This window comes from Bos indicus, chromosome 3 (genome assembly GCF_029378745.1).
Source record: "Bos indicus isolate NIAB-ARS_2022 breed Sahiwal x Tharparkar chromosome 3, NIAB-ARS_B.indTharparkar_mat_pri_1.0, whole genome shotgun sequence".
NCBI classification, from domain to species: Eukaryota; Metazoa; Chordata; class Mammalia; order Artiodactyla; family Bovidae; genus Bos; species Bos indicus.
Genome location: NC_091762.1, coordinates 30891009 through 30908940, shown reverse-complemented (window position 1 = coordinate 30908940; position 17932 = coordinate 30891009). Strand labels below are relative to the sequence as shown.

Below are 17932 nucleotides of genomic sequence, written 5' to 3'. Positions count from 1 at the left end.
ACAATTAAAAAGAAATCACCAACAGTATTTTAAAGGTAGTTATACATTTTTCTACAATAAATGTTAGGATTTTTTTAAATCAGGAAAATTATTAGAAATACTTAAATTTATAATAGCTATAATAGCTTTTTATTCCTCTTTCAGCTTGATGATTCACTTTAATTCAGTTCTATAAGTATTTGAGCAATTATGCTGTGCCAAGCACTGTGTCAGCCCTGAGGGTACAGAAATGAGGACTATCAAGCAGCTCACTGACTTCTGCTTTCCATCACCTTCCCAATCTTCTCTGCCTGTTTTATGTTAATAGAACCATAGAAACTGGGAGACATACTGTACCTAAAACTGGTGGTCCCAGGAGGACAGGACAGCACTCCACAATGGTCACCAATCCCACAGCACTGGAGAATCTCTGGGGTCCCACAAGGTCCATCAGCGTTTCAAACAGTACGGCACCAAACCACCCAAAAGCAAATCCAAGGACTCCCGAGTAGACACAGAACCCTATGTAGCTGGAAGATAAAGGTACTAGCATATGACATACTCCGTTCATGGTAATAGAAGCAGCCAAAAAGTACTGAATCCATGGTCTTACCCACTTTGTGTTGGCTACAAATCCCATACAAGGTCTGGCTACCATGTCAACAAAAGCCAGAATGGAAAGAAGGAAGGCAGCCTTCTCATTAGAGTAACGTTGACTCTTGGCGTAATTGCTAATAAAGACTAAAGGCGTAGCCACCCCAAAAGACACGATCATATTCCCAGAGAGGTACAGCAGGAAGCCTCTGTGCTTCAACAGGGACAGGTCCAAAAGTTTGTTAACTCTTTGAAAAAGTGATTGTTTCTCCTTTGGGGAGTTTCCGCCATTAACTCCTGTCTTTGGATTACCTGCCCCCTTGTTTGTATCACATTTTCCAGCTTCCTGAAGGAATTCTTTAGACTTCTCTTTCTCTGTAGTGGTTGGCTTGGGCCCTATTGGTCTCATCAGGGCTCCAGCCACACAGCAGTTTAGTAGGAGGCCCCCCAGAATTAGGAAGCTTCCTCTCCAGCCAAAGGTAGCAAAAAGAGCCTGGTTGAGGGGGGCCATGGCAGAGAGGAACACAGGGCTGCCTGCCATGGCTAGTCCACTTGCTAACGGCCGCTTCTTGTAGAAATACTTGCCAATGATGGTCAAAGCTGGATTTAAGTTGAAGGCAAGCCCAAGACCTGGGGAGAGGAGAGGAAAAAAAGAGTCACATACTATCAGAAACATATTTGGAAATGATTAACTAGGGAAAGAATTGACATGGAAAGAGGTCAAAATCATGAGAGGCTATTATAACTAGTGGGTCATGAAGTGGACTATTATCAAATAAATACAGACATAAAATCTCTTTATGCAGCAAATACTAGATTTATACACACACATACACGTGTGAGTGTGTGTGTGTGTGTGTGTGTGGCATGCCATGTGGTTTGCAGGATCTTAGTGCCCTGAACAGGGATTGAACCCATGCCCCCAACAGTGGAAGTGTGGAATCTTAACCGCTGCATCACCAGGGAAGTCCCTAAAAAATGTATATTATTAAAAACAATTCTTTTCACTTTAGCAACAAAAAGAACAATAGAGAGTCTTTGTCCAATTTCATAATTACAAATGTATTAGAAGTATTGGAAAAGGATAAATAATTGGTGGGCCTACCCTCACAAATAAATAAACATATTGTACAGCTACAGTAATAGAATAGAACACTTACTCAAAATTGAAAAACTGATTTCTAAAAGTGGGAAGAAAGTCCAGAAATAGAACCAAAAGATACATTTAAATTAATAGGGAAAAAATGGATTTTTCAGCTAATGGGGTTGGGACAGTAACTATACTGATAACCTTTTAAGTGGTCTTCCAAACTTGCTTTTCTACAAGGTAAACCAGGTTAGGGTGCTTGCCCGTTTCCATCTCTCTAATGACTGCCTGTCCATAACTTTTCACTCTGGATTAAGAAGTCCTATGACTTGGCTCACACCTACCTCCCTGCCCTCACTTCAGTCTGTTCTTTTTGTGCAAAGTGGAACTATTACTCTAGGTTTCCACAGAGCCTTCTCCTGGCTATCATTCAGATCTCAACTCAAAATCACAATCTCCTTCCCTTTAGGGAACATTCGATCCTTCTCTATCAAATTCTGTTTTAAGTCTTTGCAAAGCCCTTATTACTACCTGAATTTTTCTTATTTATTCACTTATTTGTTGGCCTGTTTATTGTCTGATTCCCTCCACTAAAGATCAGGAATTTTGCTTGTCATGTTGGTCTCCCCACAGAGCTTGAACCAGTGCCTGGCATATAGTTAGGGACTCAATGAATAGTTGCTGAGTAAATTAATGACATGAAATAATGAACAGGTTGAATAACCACATGGGAACAAATAAAGTTCTATTCCTTCTTTGTGTTATTCAGATATTCCAGATGAATTAAAATATTTAAATATTTAAGAATTTAATGCAGTAAAAGTATAGATTTAAAAAGATAATTGCCTATTATTAGTATTATCTCAGGTCCTGCAGGTGGGGCTGTAAATTATTAAAACCTTTCTAAAAGAGTACTTGACCAATCGTATCCAAAACCTTTTCTTCCCCCAGCAATTGCACTTCTCCAAATTTATCCAAAGAAAATTATCCTTTTCAAAGATGCATACAGAGGCACTCTCATACAAACACTGTTTATTAAGAGTGAAAATACAAACAATCTAAATGTCCTTCAATTAAAGTGAAATAAATTATAGTACATCTATCCAGTGAAAAAATAATAGCTGCTAAAGTATATTTACTGAGATGGGGAAACTATTAATATGTACATGATGTATTACTAAGTAAAAAAAACTGGTTACAAACATTTCACATAATCTGGTCAGTTTTCATTCCAATCCCAAAGAAGGGAAATGCCAAAGAATGTTTAAATTACTGTATAATTGTGCTCATTTCACATGCTAGCAAAATAATACTCAAAATCCTTCAAGTTAGGCTTCAGCAGTACATGAACTGAGAACTTCCATATGTACAAGCTGGGTTTAGAAAAGGCAGAGGAACCAGAGATCAAATTGCCAATATTTATTGGATAATAGAGAAAGCAAGGGAATTCCAGTAAAACATCTATTTCTGCTTCATTGACTATAGTAAAGTCTTTGACTGTGTAGATCACAACAAATTGGAAAATTCTTAAAGAGATGGGAATATGAGCCCACCTTACCTGCCTCCTGAGAAACCTGTATGCAGGTCAAGATGCAACAATAGAACTGACATGGAACAACAGACTGGTTCAAAATTGGGAAAGGAGTATGTCAAGGCTATATATTGTCACCCTGCTTATTTAACTTATATGCAGAGTACATCATACGAAATCCTGGGCTGGATGACTCAAAAGATTGAATCAAGATTGCTGGGAGAATTATCACAATCTCAGATATGCAGAGGATGCCACTCTAATGGCAGAAAGGAAAGAGAAACTTTAGAGCCTCTAGATTAGGGTCTTTCACCTCATCTTTCACCTCAGCCAGAGTGAAAAAGCTGGCTTATAACCCAACATTCAAAAGACTAAGATCATGGCATCTGGCTCCATCACTTTGCAGCAAATACAAGGGGGAAAAGTGGAAACTGTGACAGATTTTATTTTCTTGGGCTCCAAAATGACTTTGGAATGGTGACTGCAGCCATGAAATTAAAAGATACTTGCTTCTTGGAAGGAAAGCTATGACAAACCTAGACAGCATATCAAAAAGCAGAAACATCACTTTGCTGACAAAGGTCTGTATAGTCAAAGCTATGGATTTCCCAGTAGTCATGTATGGATGTGAGAACTGGACCATAAAGAAAGCTGAGTGCCAAAGAACTGGATGCCAAGGATATCAAACCAGTCAATCCTAAAGGAAATCAATCCTGAATATTCATTGGAAGGACTTATGCTTAAACTGATGCTCCAATACTTTGGCCACCTGATGCAAAGAGCCAGCTCATTGGAAAAGACCCTGATGCTGGGAAAGACTGAGGACAGGAAGAGAAAGGGGTAACAGAAGATGAGATGGTTAGACGGCATCACTGACTTAACGGACAAGAGTTTGCACAAACTCTGGTAGATAGTGAAGGATAGGGAAGCCTGGTGAGCTGCAGTCCATGGGGTCACAAAGAGTTGGACATGACTTAGTAACTGAACAACAATATCCCTTTAAAAAAATTTTAACTTTATTGGAGTATAACAATTTTGTTAGTTTCAGATGTACAGCACAGTGATTCAGTTTTACATATACATATATTCATTCTTTTTAAGATTTTTTTTCTCTTACAGGTTAGCACAGAGTACTGAGTAGAATTCCTTGTGTTATTGTCCTTGTTCATTATCTTTCTTAAATACAGTAGTGTGTGCATGTTCATCCCAAGCTCCTGATTTATCCCCTACCCCTCAACATTTCCCCTTTGGTCACCATAAGTTTTTTCCAATATCTATAAGTCTGTTTCTGTAAATAAGTTCATTTGTATAATTTTGAAAAATTAGATTCCACATATAAGTGATATCACAACATTTGTCTTTGACTTACTTCACTTAATCTCATCCCTTTTTGTTCTAAAAGTTCTATGTGTATAGAAGAATTTTTAAAACAAAAATTTTTGTTTTGTTTTTAGAAAGAATATAGAAAACTGTAGAAAAATCAGTGGATATGGCATAAAAATGTTTTTTTTTTTTTTCTTTTTCTTTTTTTTTTTTAAGTCCAGGTTCGATGCACGATACTGGACAAAATGTTTTTTAAATAAATCTTATTGGAGTATAGTTGATTTACAATGTTGTGTTAGTTCCAGGTGTACGGAAAAGTGAATCAGCAAAGTGAATCGTTATACATGTACGCACATCTACTCCTGTTTTTTTTTTAAGATTCTTTCCCATATATGCCATTACAGAGTATTGAGTAGAGTTCCCTGTTCTATACAGCAGATTATTATAAATTTATCTTCTTTACACATAGAAGTGTGCATATGTCAATCCCAATCTCCCAGTTTATCCCTCACCCACCATGTTATCAAAATATTAATGGTAGTTTTCTCTGAACTGTAGAGCTTTGGGTGTTGACAGTATTTATATTCAGCAGTTCTGTTTTTTAAATTTAGCTATTAGAAATGGAGTTTTCCCATGTGTGCCCTTTATCCTTTGAAATGTATCTGGCTTTTCTATCAGAAAACTCCTTCTATGTATCTGACATTCTCTCTTTCTCCAATTTGAGCCAGTGTCTTCTTAGGCAGAAGGGGAAACGAGTGGAATGGTTAATGACCTCCCTTTCAACAACTTTTTACCTATCACTGCTATCTTCTTTATAAAAAAAAAAAAAGAAAGAAAGAAAAAGAATTCTCTTTCACTGTATTCATTCAATAAAAAATAATCACTCATTAAGTGTGATTACTTTTACACTTAATGTGAACTTTCTTTAAAGACTGCTTTTCTAATACTATTAAATTAATGTATCAACAGCTCTAAAACATAGTGACCTAGTAATTTTCTAACAAAGAATTTTCATTTTTCAAAAGAATTGGCAAATGGATGCTATAAATAGTCCACAAAGAAATTATTGCCTGAAAAGGCATTAGTACAACTCACCTACAATAACTCCGATACAAAGGTAAAGTTGCATCACAGTGCTACAGAAGGAAGCTGCAATCAAGCCACAGCCTGACAAGCAGCCACCAAGAATCATGACGGGGCGACTGCCATATTTATTCACCAGGACACTGCTGATAGGACCTATGAGAGAACAGACAGGTTAGTAACAATATAGAGGAGAAGCCCAGCCCTCCCATCCACACCTGCTCATACCATTATTGACATGACAGCATGCCATCCCAGAAAATAAACAGATAGAAGATAGTGCTAAAGAATATTGCCTTCTATCTTTATTTCAGAGTCACAGGTTTGTCTTAGGGAAAAAAAATATAGTATTGATTATACATCTTCTATATACCTAGGACATGTTAGATGGGTTTTAACTGAAGTATGAAAGACCATAAGCTAACTCTTTTAAGGCAGAAGAGGCTGCAAGTACTCTGATTATAAGTGCTTATAGGATTCTTCATATATCTAGGATATTATCCACAGATATGTAGCAAGTTTGCTTATTTTAAATTTTTTAAAAGATATTTTAATTTATGTATTCAGTTGCTCTGGGTCTTAGTTGCAGCATATGAACTCTTTAAGTTGTGGCATGTGGGATCTAGTTCCCTGACCAGGGTTGAACCTGGGCCCCCTGCCCTGGGAGCATGAAGTCTTAGCCACTGGACCACCAGGGAAGTCCTTGTTTTAAAATTTTAGATGGAATTTAAACATACACGACTGATGAGATATATGAGCCAGTCTGATCATACTTCTGACTTAAGGGCATATTTACTACAAACTACCTAAAATATTGTTTCTCATAGAAAATAACAAAAACCAAAACAGGCCTACAAAATAAGAATGCCTACCATCACCACTTTTCTTCAACATTATACTGGAGGTCCAAGTCAGTGCAGTAAGACAGGAGGAAAAAAGGTGTAAGAAAAGGAAGAAACCAAAGTATCAGTATTTGTAGAAGATTTGTTTGTCTATCTAAAATTTTTGAAAAAGAAATCTACCAATAAACTACTGGAAGTAAGAGTTTAGCAAGCTTACAGGATATATGATTAAAGTACAAATATCAATTACCTGTCTATACCCAGCAGCCAATACAAAACATATTTTTAAAGAAAGCTATCCTTTATAATGACACTGTTTTCTATTATAAGTGAACCAACAGAGCACACAATTGCTATGTTTCATTGTTAGAGTGAAAAACATGATTCTAATCCCATAACTCCAATAACTAACATTTCAATTATTTTTACTGATAAAGATATCAAGAGCAAAAAGTACTTAATACAGAACTTCTGTCTACCCACTGAAAGTTAAAAGAGCAAGCCTTCATGGGTACTTACCTCCAGCATACATGACAGCAAACACGATGGAAGATAACCATGACACTTCGCTGGTGCTGGCTTTAAATATTTCTCCAATTTCTTTGTAAAATACACTAATAGATTTGCCAAATGCACAAGCGAAGCCAATGGAAATGAAAGCTCCAACTACCACTGCCCACCCCCAGCCTCCATCTGGTGGGGTATATCCAGCTGGACCTCCATTTGATGGTGGCATTGTAAGTAAAGATGAATTCTAAAATCCAGTTCAAATCCAGATATCTAAAGGGTATGAAATAAAAACAGTACAGAACAAGCAGATCAATACCAAAGCACTTCCAGAAAATCCCTTACATTTCTGAAATAAATAAATAAAGGCATATAGCCTAAATTTTCTAAATAAAAGGTCAAACATTAGATTCTCATTTAATGGGCTGGAAAGTTATCTCAGTAAAGTTTGTTTTTCATCCAGACGCTTAGACTTAAGTTTTTTGTTGTTTTACTATTATGTGACTAGAAAGGGAAAGTGAAGTTGCTCAGTCGTGTCCGACTCTTTGCGACCCCATGGACACCAGGCTCCTCCGTCCATGGGATTTTCTAGGCAAGAGTACTGGAGTGGGTTGCCTTTTCCAATCAAACCCAGGTCTCCTGCATTGTAGACAGACGCTTTACCGTCGTCTGAACCACCAGGGAAGTCTCCATATGTGACTAGAAAGATTCCTAAATGATAGCTAGCCAATACAGTTTAAATCTGCAAAATGAATCCTGATATCAGAGACTAGTAGTTTTAAACCAAAGATTTCACTTTTTCTTAAGCCCCAGCATTAGTGAAAAACATAGCTAGAAAAAGAAATTTAATATGATTATGAATTACCAGCAGGTGGGAGAAGTTAAGAGCAGATTTACCAGTCTAGAGAAATTAAGTTCTCCTTGGATTTACTTAAACCGGATTCTATTTTATGTCAAAATTAACAACAATGATATGTTATCATACACATTTCTGGCCACCCTAACATTACCTGGAGAGATCTAGTACAATATTGATACTGTACAATGACAATATGATATAAATGATATAAAATGGTTAACAATAACAATATCACATTTCACTATTCCTTTTTAATACAAATTCTACCTTCCTCTCCATAGAAATTAACTTTTAAATAGCTCACATTCTAACTAAACACTTCAAATATAATTTAGAAAGTGATGCTGTAGTGATTAAAAAAAAAAACTCAGAAAGAGTTCTGCCTGAGAAGCTAAAAGACTAAGTTTTTAAAATAAAACTTTTATAGAAGTTTCTAAAACCTTTATAAAATTATAAAACTCCCAGAGTTTGCTAACTTTTGTTAGACTTTTTATTACTCTTATAGATAGTAGTTATAAAAAATAATTTTCTATTAGTTGCTGGTGTATAAAGACACAACTTATTTGTTTAAATAATAGCTTTACTGAGATATAATTCACATATAAAACTTTAAACTTTATATTTCAGTGGTTTTCAGTATATTCACAGAACTATCAACTATCATCACTAATATCAAGCATTTTTATCACCCTTGAAAGAAACCCTGTACCCATTAGCAATTTTATTGCTAAATATTATTTTTTTATGATATTGTAAATCAAATTGTTTTCTGAATATCACTTTTGGATTTTTCATTGCTAATGTCTAGAAACTGATTTTTTGATGTTAATTTTGCAGCCTGCAAATTCGCCAAACTCATTTATTAGTTCTAATAGGCTTACCTAAGTATCTGTGGATTTCTCAGGATTTTTTATTTACAAAAGCACGTAATCTGTGATAATTTTACATCTCTTTCATTGCCTAATTCCTTGGCTAAAACCTCAAGTACATGTGGTGAAAGCAAACATCCTCATCTTATTTCTGACCTTAGAAAGAAAGCTTTCAGTATTTTACCATTAAGTGTGCTGTTAGCTGTGGGTTTTTGTAGATGCCCTTTAGCTCAGATGGTAAAGAATCCACGTGCAATGCAGGAGACCCAGGTTTGATCCCTGGGTCAGGAAGATCCCCTGGAGAAGGAAATGGCAACCCACTCCGGTACTCTTGCCTGGAGAATTCCATGGACGGAGGAGCCTGGTGGGCTATAGTCCATGGGATCGCAAAGAGTCAGACACGACTGTGTGACTAACTTTAACTTTATTAAGTTTGGGAAGTTTCCTTCTATTCCTGGTTGTTGAGTATTTTTATCAAGAAGGATGTTCAGTTCAGTTCAGTTCAGTCGCTCAGTCATGTCCAACTCTGCAACCCAATGGACTGTAGCACCCCAGGCCTCCCTGTTCATCACCAACTCCCAGAGCTTGCTCAAACTCATGTCCATCAAGTGGGTGACGCCATCCAACCACCTCATCCTCTGTCGTCCCCTTCTCCTCCTGCCTTCAATCTTTCCCAGCATCAGGGTTTTTTCCAATGAGTCAGCTGTTTGTATCAGGTGGCCAAAGTATTGGAGCTTCAGCATCAGAAGGACATTGGTCTGTGGCAAATGCTTTGTTATGCATCTATTAAGATGACCTTGTGGTTTGGGACCTTTATTCTATTAATACAGTGTGGTTTGACTGACTCTTTTAAATTTTGACCCACTTACGAATTCCTGTACTCCTGAGATAAGTCCCAGTTCGTCATGATATATAACCCATTTTAAATGTTGTTGGATTCTGTTTGCTCATATTTTGTTGAAGATTTGTGTGTCCACGTTTACAAGGGATGTGTAGTTTTCTCCTCTTGTGATGTCTGATTTTGGTTTCAGGGTAATTCTGGCTTCAAAAAACAAGTTGGGAGGTGTTCTGTTCTTTGGAACAATTTGTAAGAGTTGTGTTTGTTCTTTAAATGTTTCATAGAATTCACCAGTGAAGCCATCTAGGCTTCAGGTTTTCTTTGTGGGTAGTTTTTTTTTGGTGTGTGTGATGATTATGTCAATCTTTTTACTTTCTATAGGTATATACAGATTGTCTATATCTAACTTGAGTCCTTTAACAGTTTGTCTTTCTATAAATGTATTTATTTCATTTAGGTTATCTAATTTGTTGGTCTGCAATTGTTCATAGTATCCCTTTATAATCCCCTTTTTATTTCTGTAAGATTAGTAGTGATATATGAAGAGTTGCTCAGTGGTAAAGAATCCACCTGCTAATACAGGAGACATGGGTTAGGAAGATCTTGGGTCAGGAAGATCTTGGGTCAGGAAGATCTTGGGTCAGGAAGATCTCCTGAAGAAAGGAATGGCAACGCACTTCAGCATTCTTGTCTGGGAAATCCATGGGCAGAGGAGCCTGGCAGGCTACAGTCCATGAGGTTGCGAGAGGCAGACATGACTTACAGGCTAAACAGCAACAATGCCATGAAGAGTTTCAAGAGTACGATTAGAGGGAACAGGCCTCACAAAATCGACCTCACTTCTAACACCATCTGCAAGTTTAGGCATTGGAGGTGCGGGTGTGTGGTGGGAGGTAGTTTCACAGTCAGGTTTGGCAATTCTACAGGACTCACAGAATTTACTGAAAGCTATTATACCCATGATACAGGGGAAAGGACACAGGTTGAAATTAGCCACCGGAAGAAATGCACAGGGTAGGGTTTGGGAGAGGTTCAAGTGGGGAGGTTTTGATCATCCTCTTTCCATGAAGTCATGGAAGCATCACCTTCTCCCAGTCACAATGTGTGACAATACAGAGTATCACCAACCAGGGAAGCTCACCTAAGCTTTTAGTGTCTAGAATTTAATGGGACTTGATCACACACTGCCCACATGACTGCTGAGTGTTAGTCTCCAGCTCTTTTGGAGATTGGAAAAAAGACAATATGGCTAAAAGGCCTAGCAAAGACACTCTTATCAGACAGGACTTTTCAGAGGGCTAGAGATCATATTCCTTGTTTTTCATAAGGTTAATTCTTTACTATACCTACTGTATCTTGCATTTCTGACTTCAGTAATTTGAGTCTTTTCTCTTCTTGGTTAGTCTGGCTAAAAGTTTGTCAATTTTATTGATTTTTATCAAACAATCAAACTTGGTTTTATTGACTTTTTGTACTTTCTAGTTTATTTCTGTTCTAACCTTTATTATTTCTTTCCCCATTTGCTTACATTTAATTTGCCCTTTTCTCCCCACATTTCTTACGGTAAAAGTTTCCGTTATTGAGATTTTCTCTGTTTTTAAATATAGATGTATATAGCTATTGATTTCCTGCTAAGCACTGTTTTAGCTGTATTCCAGAACCTTTGATATTTTGCATTTGTTTTCATTCATCTCAGTGTGTTTCCTAATTTTTTTTTTTTTTACAATTCATCCTGTGAACCACCACTGGTTATTTAGGAATGTGTTGACAATTTTCACATATTTGTTCATTTCACAAATTTTCTTTTGCTATTCATTCCTGATTTTATTTCACTATAATCAGAGAACATACTCAGTCCTTTCAAATGTACTGAGACATGTTTTATGGCCTAAGGATGGTCTATCCTGGAAAATGTTCTGTATGTTACTTGAGAAGAATGTGTTTTCTGCTGTTGTTAGATAAAATATTCTATGGATGTTTGTTAGATTTATTTAGTTTATACTCAGTATGTACTTGGTTGTTCAAGTCTTCTATTTCTTAGTTGATTTTCTGCCTAGTTATTTTATTGAAAAAGTGAAGTAGCTCAGTCATGTCCAACTCTTTGCAAACTCATGAACTGTAGTCTACCAGGCTCCTCTGTCCATGGGATTTTCCAGGCAAGAGTACTGGAGTGGGTTGCCATTTCCTTCTCCAAGGGATCTTCCTGACCCAGGGATCAAACCCAGGTCTTCTGCATTGCAGGCAGACGCTTTACCCTCTGAGCCACCAGGGAAGCTTATTTTATTGAAGTTCTGTTGAAATCTTCAACTATTGTTACTGAGTTGTCTATTTCTCTCTTTAATTCTGTCAGTTTTTGCTTTATGAATTTTAGGGCTCTGTGGTTAGGTGAATATATGTTTATAATTTGGAGAAGGAAATGGCAACCCACTCCAGTATTCTTGCCTGGAGAATCCCATGGACAGAGGAACCTGCCAGGCCATAGTCCATGGGGTCACAAAGAGTCAGACACCACTGAGTGACTAACAACAACAACATGTTTATAATTGTTATATCTTCATAGTGGATTAACCTTTTACCATCATAACATGTACTTATTTATGTCTAGGTCTCTTTGGTTACTGTTTCCCCCTGCATCTGTATACTCTGAGTCAGTCTGCCTTTGAATCTATAATGTGTCTCTTGTAGATAGCATAAGGTTTGATCCAATCTTCCAATCACTGGTCTTTGATTGGAGTGTTTAATCTATTTACATAGTGGCTCAGACGGTAAAGCATCTGTCTGCAATGCAGGAGACCGGGGTTTGATTCCTGGGTTGGGAAGATCCCCTGGAGAAGGAAATGGCAGCCCACTCCAGTACTCTTGCCTGGAAAATCCCATGGATGGCGGAGCCTGGTAGGCTACTGTCCATGGAGTTGCAAAGAGTCAGACACGACTGAGCAAAGGGAAGAAGAAGAAAAATGATAAGGTAGGACTTGAGTCTGCTGTTTTACTATTTGTTTTCTCTGTCATGTCTTTTTTGTTTTTCTAGCCCTCCATCACTACCTTCTTTTATGTTAGGTATATATTTTTAGTGTGCCTCTTTAATTACCTTGTTGTTTCTTTTATTATGCTTTTGGTTATTTTCTTAGTGGTTGTCCTATGAATTACAATTAACATCTTAAAACAATCTAGTCTGGTTTAATACCAATTTAATTGTAATAATGCACAAAAATTTTGCTCCTGTACACTATCCCCTTTCGCACTATTGTCTTACAAATGACCTCTTTATATAAGCCTATCAAAAGTTGTATAATTATTGTTTTAAAATTGGGTTGAAGACAAAAAAAAAATGAGTTTACAAAGAAAAAATACATTTTACTGTCTTACTGTATATTAACCAATGAAGTTGCCGTTACTGGTGGAGTTATCTTTTTTCCATGTGGACGCAAGTTATTGGGTAGTGTCCTTTCAATTCATTCTGAAGGACACTCTGTGGTATTTCTTGTAGAGCAAGCTTGCTGGCAAGAAATTCTCTCACTTTTTATCTGGGAATGTCCTAATCTCCCCTTCATTTTGGAAGATAGCTTTGTTGGATATAGAATTTTTGGTTGACAAGTCTTTTTCTTTCAGCACTTTGAATATTTTCTCCCATTGTCTTCTTGCTTCTATGGCCACTAAAGAAAAATTACCTGTTATCTTATTGAGAGGAGATACCCCCCACATCCAAGGTCAGGGGCGGTGGCCGAGAGGAGCTACCCCATGTGCAAGGTAAAGAGCAGCGGCTGTGCTTTGCTGGAGCAGCTGTGAAGAGATACCCACGTCCAAGGCAAGAGAAACCCAAGTAAGACGATAGGTACTAAGAGAGGGCATCAGAGGCCAGACAGACTGAAACCACAATCACAGACAACTAGTCAATCTGATTACACAGACCACAGCCTTGTCTAAATGAAACAAAACCATGCCGTGTGGGGCCACCCAAGATGGACGGGTCATGGTGGAGAGGTCTGACAGAATGTGGTCCACTGGAGAAGGGAATGGCAAACCACTTCAGTATTCTTGACTTGAGAACCCCATGAACAGTATGAAAAGGCAAAATGATAGGATACTGAAAGGGGAACTCCCCAGGTCAGTAGGTGCCCAATATGCTACCGGAGATCAGTGGAGAAGTAACTCCAGAAAGAATGAAGGGATGGAGCCAAAGCAAAAACAACATCCAGTTGTGGATGTGACTGGTGATAGAAGCAAGGTCCGATGCTGTAAAGATAGGAACCTGGAATATTAGGTCCATGAATCAAGGCATATTGGAAGTGGTCAAACAGGAGATGGCAAGAGTGAACATTGATATTCTAGGAATCAGCGAACTAAAATGGACTGGAATGGGTGAAGTTAACTAAGATGACCATTATATCTACTACTGTGGGCAGGAATCCCTTAGAAGAAATGGAGTGGCCATCATGGTCAACAAAAGAATCCAAAATGCAGTACTTGGATGCAATCTCAAAAATGACAGAATGATCTCTGTTCATCTCCAAGGAAAACCATTCACTATTATGGTAATCCAAGTCTATGGCCCAACCAGTAACACTGAAGAAGCTGAAGTTGACTGGTTCTATGAAGACCTATAAGACCTTTTAGAACTAACACCCAAAAAAGATGTCCTTTTCATTATAGTGGACTGGAATGCAAAAGTAGGAAATCAAGAAACACCTGGAGTAACAGGCAAATTTGGCCTTGGAGTACAGAATGAAGCACAGCAAAGGCTAGTAGAGTTTTGCCAAGAGAATGCACTGGTCATAGAAAATACCCTCTTCCAACAACACAAGAGAAGAGTCTACACATGGACATCACCAGATGGCCAATGCCGAAATCAGATTGATTATATTCTTTGCAGCCAAAGATGGAGAAGCTCTATACAGTCAGCAAAACCAAGACTGGGAGCTGACTGTGGCACAGATCACGAGCTCCTTATTGCCAAATTCAGACTTGAAGAAAGTGGGGAAAACCACTAGACCATTCAGGTATGACCTAAATCAAATCCCTTATGACTATACAGCGGAAATGAGAAATAGATTTAAGGGACTAGATCTGATAGACAGAGTGCCCGATGAACTATGGATGGAAGTTCATGACATTGTACAGGAGGCAGTGATCAAGACCATCCCCAAGAAAAAGAAATGCCAAAAAGCAAAATGGCTGTCTTAGGAAGCGTTACAAATAGCTGTGAAAAGAAGAGAAATCAAAAGCAAAGGAAAAGAGGAAAGATATAAGCATCTGAATGCAGAGTTCCAAAGAATAGCAAGGAGAGATAAGAAAGCCTTCCTCAGTGATCAATGCAAAGAAATAGAGGAAAACAACAAAATGGGAAAGATTAGAGATCTCTTCAAGAAAATTAGAGATACCAAGGGAAAATTTCATGCAAAGATGGGCTCAATAAAGGACAGAAATGGTATGGACCTAACAGAAGCAGAAGATATTAAGAAGAGGTGGCAAGAATACACAGAAGAACTGTACAAAAAAGATCTTCACGACCCAGATAATCACGATGTGATCACTCACCTAGAGCCAGACATCCTGGAATGTGAAGTCAAGTGGGCCTTAGGAAGCATCACTACAAACAAAGCTAGTGGAGGTGATGGAATTCCAGTTGAGCTATTTCAAATCCTGAAAGATGATGCTGTGAAAGTGCTGCACTTAATATGCCAGCAAATTTGGAAAACTCAGCAGTGGCCACAGGACTGGAAAAGGTCAGTTTTCATTCCAATCCCAAAGAAAGGCAATGCCACAGAATGCTCAAACTACCATAGAATTGCACTCATCTCACATGCTAGCAAAGCACTGCTTAAAATTCTCCAAGTCAGCTTCAGAAAAACGTGAACCATAAACTTCCTGATGTTCAAGCTGGATTTAGAAAAGGCAGAGGAACCAGAGATCAAATTGCCAACATCTGCTGGATCATTGAGAAAGAAAGAGAGTTCCAGAAAAACATCTAGGTCTGCTTTATTTACTATGCCAAAGCCTTAGACTGTGTGGATCACAATAAACTGTGGGAAATTCTGAAAGAGATAGGAATACCAGACCACCTGACCTGCTTCTTGAGAAATCTGTATGCAAGTCAAGAAGCAATAGTCAGAACTGGACATGGAACAACAGACTGGTTCCAAATAGGAAAAGGAGTACGTCAAGGCTGTATATTGTCACCCTGCTTATTAACTTATATGCAGAGTACATCATGCAAAATGCCGGGCTGGATGAAGCACAAGCTGGAATCAAGATTGCCAGGAGAAATATCAATAACCTCAGATATACAGATGATACCACCTTTAAGGCAGAAAGTGAAAGAGGAGAGTGGAAAAGTTGGCTTAAAGCTCAACATTCAGAAAACTAAGATCTTGGCATCCAGTCCTATCACTTCATGGCAAATAGATGGGGAAACAATGGAAACCATGGCTGACATTATTTTTGGGGGCTCCAAAATCACTGCAGATGGTAATTGAAGCCATGAAGTCAAAAGACGCTTACTCCTTGGAAGGAAAGTTATTACCAACCTAGACAGCATATTAAAAAGCAGAGATATTACTTTACCAGCAAAGGTCTGTCTAGTCAAGGCTATGGTTTTTCCAGTGGTCATGTACGGATGTGAGAGTTGGACTATAAAGAAAGCTGAGCACCGAAGAATTGATGCTTTTGAGCTGTGGTGTTGGAGAAGACTCTTGAGAGTCCCTTGGACTGCAAGGAGATCCAACCAGTCCATCCTAAAGGAGATCAGTCCTGAGTGTTCATTTGAAGGAGTGATGTTGAAGCTGAAACCCCAATATTTTGCCCACCTCATGCAAAGACTTGACTCATTTGAAAAGACTCTGATGCTGGCAAAGATTGAGGGCAGGAGGAGAAGGGGACGACAGAGGATGAGATGGTTGGATGGCATCACTGACTCAGTGGACATGAATGTGGGTAAGCTCTGGAGTTGGTGATGAATAGGGAGCCCTCGCATGCTGCAGTTCATGGGGTCGCAAAGAGTCAGACATGACTGAGCGACTGAACTGAACTGAATCTTATTGAGGCTTAGTTTGTAATGAGTTGCTTCTCTCTTGTTGCTTTCAAGATTCTTTGTCTTTGTCTCTGAGGTTCTATTCGTTTTTCATTTATTTTTTTCCTCTTAGATTTGATAATTGACCGATGTTCAGGTTTACTGATTCTTCTGCCAGCTGAAGTCTGCTGTTGAGTCCCTCTTACAAATTTTTTCACTCAGTTACTCTACTTTTCACCTCCAGAATTTCTATTTGACTTTTTTGTTTTTAAATAACTACTGTGTATTTGATGAGATGTTGTTCCAAATCATTTCTTTTAGTTCTTTAGACATGGTTTTAATTCTTTAAAAAACTTTGTAATAGCTAATTTAAAGCCCTTGTCTAGTAAGTCCAAATGTCTATTCCTTGGGGATAGTTTCTATTTAATGACTTTTCTGTCTACAGATCCTACTTTTCTATTTCTTTGAGTATCTCACCTTTTGCTTTTGTTTTTGTTATTGTTGCAAACTGGACATTTAAAATAATACAATGTGGCAACTGTGGCGATCTGATTTCAGATTCACTTCCTCCCCATGGCTAGTTGTTATTGCTGTTTGTTATTCATGTTGACACTACTACTATTGCCCTTTGTTTAATGAATTTCCTAAATAAATTGTGTGAAGTTTGTATTTTTTGTCATATGTTACTCTTGAAATCTTGCTTAGCTCAGTCATCAGCCAACGGTTGGACAAAAATTTTCTTAAAATGCCTTGAATCAGTCAGTATATCTCCCAGGCTTCACCAAAGGGTTTTATGTGCATGTTGGGGCATGCTTTCAATTATCCAGCAGGCAGCTTACAGTTCTGCCTTAGCCTTCAATTCCTGCTTGTATAGAGCTTCAAGGTCAGTCAGAAGAGGGAGATTCAGGCCTTCTCAGGTCTTTCCTAAGCATGGGCCCAGAGTGCCCATGAGCATGACCTTCTAGTATCCTGGGACTATGGCAGAGCTTTTCAAAGCCCACTGTGAACATCTCACTCCCCAGCTTTTGTTTTGAAGTGCTTGGTCAGCTTTTTGTTGCCCCAGTTGTTTTTCCAATTCAGGCATCTGAGATATTAAGTAATTGCCCCTGATTGTTTTCAACGAATGTCCTGGGGAAAAAACTGTTTGCACTGGGCAAGCTCTGATCAGGTCAAAGGCAAGTCCTGTGAGTTAGAGTTTCCATGACTGTCAGACATGTTGGCTAATAATAATTCTCTAAGATTGGGGCTTTTTTGTGAGTTCCAAACAATTCTGTCCCCACAGTGATTACTACACTGATGAGGTTCAGTTGTTTCTTGATTATATTCTCTTTGGATTACTGCAAGCCTTGGGTTAATTTTGAGTTTTGAAAAGTGAGAGTTTTTTGGGGTGTGTTTTTTTTTTGGCCAATGTTCT

At 38.1% G+C, this 17932-nt stretch overlaps 1 protein-coding gene across 1 annotated transcript in view; it reads right to left on the bottom strand.

Annotated features, from left to right (window-relative positions):
* Positions 1-17932, bottom strand: part of LOC109555916 (monocarboxylate transporter 1-like) — a 33655-nt gene that overhangs the window by 3274 nt on the left and 12449 nt on the right. Inside the window, exons 2-4 of the mRNA XM_019956797.2 lie at positions 6959-7219; positions 5610-5753; positions 337-1203 (exon numbers count right to left, since the gene is read on the bottom strand). Coding sequence (XP_019812356.2) covers positions 337-1203; positions 5610-5753; positions 6959-7175 — 1228 coding nt within the window. The 5' untranslated portion in view covers positions 7176-7219. The remainder of the gene's footprint in view (positions 1-336; positions 1204-5609; positions 5754-6958; positions 7220-17932) is intronic.